This window comes from Ostrea edulis, chromosome 5 (assembly GCF_947568905.1).
Source record: "Ostrea edulis chromosome 5, xbOstEdul1.1, whole genome shotgun sequence".
In the NCBI taxonomy this organism is placed as follows: domain Eukaryota; kingdom Metazoa; phylum Mollusca; class Bivalvia; order Ostreida; family Ostreidae; genus Ostrea; species Ostrea edulis.
In genome coordinates this window covers 86,618,911-86,624,020 of record NC_079168.1, presented here as the reverse complement: position 1 = coordinate 86,624,020, position 5,110 = coordinate 86,618,911, and the positions used below count along the sequence as shown (strand labels likewise).

Here is a 5,110-nt window from a genome sequence, read left to right as displayed (position 1 = left end):
CTATAGCACAATGTCATTTAATTGCATTTTCATTGTTCACAGTTCTCATTTTACCAACATTAAAAGCACCTTAGAGCAATTTGTTTTATAATAAGGTGCTATATAATTCTTTTTTCAACGACAACGTAGTTCCACACTCGTGTGACGTCATAGGATTTTGCAAAGTCAATAATTTAATGATAGGAACATAAATTTTGTTGGAATCTTTTTCAATAGTTATTGTAAAAAATCTTGTTAGCCATAAAATATTTCAAAATTCTTAGTTATATTTGAATAGTCAATGATATGTTTCAAAATATTGAATCCAAGGACAATAACTCTGTTTTCATTCAATTATTATCAAGTCCATAATGCGATAGATTTCCTTTATTTTTGACAAACATTTTACCAATGTGATAAGGAATCATTATCTGTGTCTTTTCATGAAATTACATACAATTTTAATCCCGAGTGATTTAAATAGCTCAGCTGTATGGTGCCAGACTTCAGTTTTTGATGGGGATATACATAATCTGGAAGCTCTAGATTTGAAATTATTAAGGAAAGGTTTGGATTTTTTCCCATGAATAACTATAACAGATGTAACTCTACTAATATAAACAGAAAAAATGATATGTAAACCATGCTATAAGGAAAATGCATCCACATTTGTTTGTTAACATTTTGGGGAATAACGCTAATTCGATAATTTTCCACATATTCAGGGTTTGACATTTACTTTTTTGAGCACTAGTAGACCAGTCAGGCTACTTCAAATGATTTTTACTAGACCTGACCTTACATCAACTAGCCCTGACCAACTTTCCAGAGAAAAAAAAAACCCTGGTGGTTTCTCCATATTTCAAATGACAAACGTTAAGTTTAAACTAAAACGTACTTAATTGTCTCAAAAACATCTTTTAGTCTCGTCATTCAATTTGATGCTTTTATTTTCAAACGCATTTTCTGTTTCTTTAAATTCTACTCGGCACAGAAATTCTTTAGTCCATTTGTTAGAATAAAATAGCCTCAACCGCTTTTTTAAAATTTCTATTTCACAAGCCCTGCTTTGTTTCTTCCCAACCTATTCCTTTTTTTTTCTCTCGGAACATCCTTCCTTGAGGACGAGAAGTCGAGACATCCCCTCACATGTGTCAACACCGAAAAATGGCTATTTACGATGTGATTTATTAATTTGATAGACACTTTCTTATATTCAATTAAAATAAACTATTTTTGGTTTTTTAAATGAAAATAAATTCAGTTTATATCTATGTATCCGAAACATAACTTTACACACATTAACAAAGAGTAAATGTCGTAAAACATCACTTCCGACAGCGACTTATATATTAGAACTAAAAATAGAGATTTTGTCATCACGCGGTTCAAAATTGCTCGCAAACTCTTTACAGTTATTTTTGTTAGTTAAAAATAAGATATCTTATGGTTTAAACTAAAGTTTCTTGTTTATTTTTTCAACACGACCAGTCGGACTAGTAAATCGATATTTTACCCGACCTGACCTATCATTTAGTAGACTCGGTCGGTCGGACGTGCCTTAATGTCAAACCCTGATATTATTCTAAAACTTGATGAACATATTGAAAATGACATGTGTTTTAGTTATTGACATGTTTCCCAATAAATAAATGCAATTCAAAAAATATTTTGTTGTTTATATATTAAAATAACAACAAATAACTGTTTCCAATGAATTTCATAAAAATCTACATCGGGGTATATGACGTTAGTGGTATATGTAATGAAAATTGATATGGAAACCCTTAACTGTTTTGCTTTTTTTCATTATACTCTGAATGTTAATTTATTGATTCCAAACAAAAAAATGCTACCTAAACCCCAAAAATCCAGGACTAAGGACCTACCTTAATATAAACATTCATTCAAAACAAAATATGACTGCAGTACGTGTTCAAAATTGCTTTAAAACTTGGTATAGACCACGAGTCTGTGCCAAAACAAGATGACATAGACTTCATTGAATTGGCATAGACCGCAAAATTGAAAAGAAAAAAACCACAAATTTAAAACATTTTCATTTACTTCTAATGTACTTAGAAAGCATATTTTCTCATTTCCATAACAGTGTCCTCCTTTCCTCGTAACATTTATCAGACGTCGACTGACCATTAAGGGTCCTTTGGAATAACTTTATTGTTTTATATTGTAAATCTAAAAAATCGGCATAGACAATTTGGTCTATCTCAATTACAAGTGGCATAGACCAGTGTCATTTGACATATAGGCTTCGTCTATCGGTCCATGGTTAATTTCGAACACTGTGACTGTATACATGTGCCATTGTAATATCTGTTTAGTCTTCTCTGAATTTCTCTGTTCAAATCCTAAAACATGAAATCTTAATGCTATCTTTCATAATCTCATGCAACTGACAATGTATTACTTTGTACAGTGTACCCCCGATACAGTAAACTCCCTATATAGCCCAATGATGGATGTTGGAACGCCAAATTTTGTACCCTGCAGGACGTATAAAAGTTGTTTTACAAAATGTATGAATACCTGTGAGTATATAAGATCGATATGTGCATTACCCTTAGTAATGGTAGGCCTGTAGAAAAAAAATTCAAAAGGTTAACCATTTGTATATGAATTATTTATGTATTGTCTAGTTTGAATGGGGTAATCACTTATGCTTCACACAGTACTTTCATTGAGAAATGATAATAATGAAGCAGCAAAGGATTATTACAGACAAACCATTATTTGTGACTGATACATATGTTGAGCTTGTAAAAATATACTCCATCATGTTCGCATTCTGCGAGCCTTGTCAAAATATCAACTCCTCAACAGCAAGTCACACTGATAAAAAGTTAAATTATGCCATGAAATTCATCTATTTCAACGATTTTTACCTGAGGCACATTCACCGTAGTTAAGCTATGTAAAACTATTTCCGGATATACGCCTAAATGTGCGATTCTAAAATTATGAGACTCCTACTGCTGCTGAGAAACAACTGATCAATAGACATCAATATTTGGTAATAAATATATGTGACACTACAAATATATCATCTATTTACCTTTTCTTCGTGGAGTTCGGCAAGGGTCGGTCTTGATTTCAGAGCTGCTGTGGCTGACAGTAAATTTCTGTAATGATCCACATGGGGAATAGCTTCCACCGTGTTTTTTCCAAACGTTTTCATGTGCGTTTCGTACGAATTATTATATCCATATGTGTCATTCGGACTCACAGTTCCACCAAAGAAATGAACTGAATCATACGGAGATTTTGGAGACTTTGGAGAATCCGGGAACTGAAAGTCTATTTGTTTTGCCGGCTTTCCAGTTGCTGGTTCAGGATCAGGCGGCAGTTCGTCCTCTTCAACTTTTTCATCATCAACCCTCGCCACATGAAATCGTGAAGTTGAGGGAGTCGAAGTCATGCCTCTAACAGTATTGTCTAATTCCAATTCTTGTATCGTCCTAACACCTGTCTCCTTGGACGTAACTTCATTTATATCGTTGTCTTTCGACAGCCGTGCCTCATGTAGGTCCGCCATTTTTTATGTGACGTCAGGAGTCATAGTACTATTAGTAGTGTCACGCTCAATAAATAAGCAGGATTCACATGTGATCGGCGGATAGAATATTCACAGAACGTTTAAAATGGAAGTATTTAGCTCATGCCGAGTAGTAAATCGTTGCATTTGATTGTTCTATTTACCAATGACGAAAAATAATAATGCACATTATTGTGTTCATATATATGCAAATATTGGAGGCCCTGAAACGAACCATGAGATATAGTAAATACTACCACGTGCTTTTTGTGTTTTTTTGCAGTTTAACCAGGTACGTAGGCCCATATGGACGTACCGCTCGTTCATTGTGTACATGTCAATAAACCATTTTGTATTATTCGTATCAATGTATTTAATCATAGATATTACCACAGAACCAGATTTAAAAAAAAGAAAAGATGTACTCCAAAAAAAAAAGATGGTAAAGTAATATTTAGGATTCATTGGTTGTGAAAATTAACTGGCACAAATCCTTGTTGGAAGCATCTTCGCTAGCCAAGGGTGACGCTCCAATGTGACGCTCCCTTGGCTAGCGAAGATGAAATCCAAGTGACTTTCCACAGACTTTCATATACTTTGATAAGACAACAATTAAACGGTGAATGAATAATGAACATTGAAACAACTTTTAAAATAATGTTTTTTTTAAATTTTTATTACTTATTGCATATTATTTCTTTGTTTTAAAAAAAAAAACCATTTGACCAATAACTTTCTTTCTTTGGTATGGCTTGGTATGGGGATTTATACATATCAACTCACAGGACTTCTCCGATAATTTATTGAACTGATACAATTTAGTCCAATCAAGCTTATACACACGTCCAATCAAGCTTATGTACACACGTCTAATTAGGCTTAATATATACACACGTGTATAGGACACTGCAATAAACACATGACGAATAATTAAGTACAGGTATGTGGCTTTTTCTTATGGATACCTTCGTACTGATTGAAAATTTTCACTTTGACAGACAATAAAAAAGCAAAGAAAACATTGCACCCAATTTAAGTCATCATTATTTTAAATTCAGGAAATTGTAATCCATGTACAATGTAACAACATTGTCCCTTGATCAGGGACTTAATTAAATGATATCTGAATTGTCGATATATATATATATATATATAGAGAGAGAGAGAGAGAGAGAGAGAGAGAGAGAGAGAGAGTCCTGTATTGTATTTGTGAATTGAATCATATATGTTGAGTGTTATGCCCGTCTGGGCCCTATTTTGGAATAAATCTTAGAGAGAGAGAGGGGGGGGGGTCTGAGAGAGGGTCATTTTAGTTACCCTTTTCTCTCCCTTCCTTAGGAAAAATTTTGCATCTGTAAAAGATATGCAAGAAAGCTAGCACTAAATCTACCAATGTGTGTGTGTGTGCGCGCACACACTGCAAATTACACGTTTTATGTTTTTGATTGCAAATCAAATTGTTGAATTATGAAAGGAATCCATATTAATTTTTCTCAGAATAACTGCAACGTAATTTGGAAAGCCATTCGTCGTCCAAATGTACTCAAAGAAAAAAATATAAATTTCCCGTATTTACAT

The 5,110-nt window shown here is 33.4% G+C and overlaps 1 protein-coding gene across 4 annotated transcripts in view; it reads right to left on the bottom strand.

The window, feature by feature from the left end:
- LOC125651891 (solute carrier family 12 member 3-like) overlaps nt 1-3,559 on the bottom strand; it is a 66,253-nt gene extending 62,694 nt beyond the window's left edge. For 2 of the 4 annotated variants that reach the window (XM_056166615.1, XM_056166616.1), the window contains exon 1: nt 3,053-3,559. In XM_056166615.1, the coding sequence (XP_056022590.1) occupies nt 3,053-3,532 (480 nt within the window). In that variant the 5' untranslated portion in view covers nt 3,533-3,559. The remainder of the gene's footprint in view (nt 1-3,052) is intronic. The other 2 variants (XM_056166617.1, XM_056166618.1) reach the window with 1 other exon arrangement.
- Between the last annotated feature and the right edge of the window lie 1,551 nt (nt 3,560-5,110).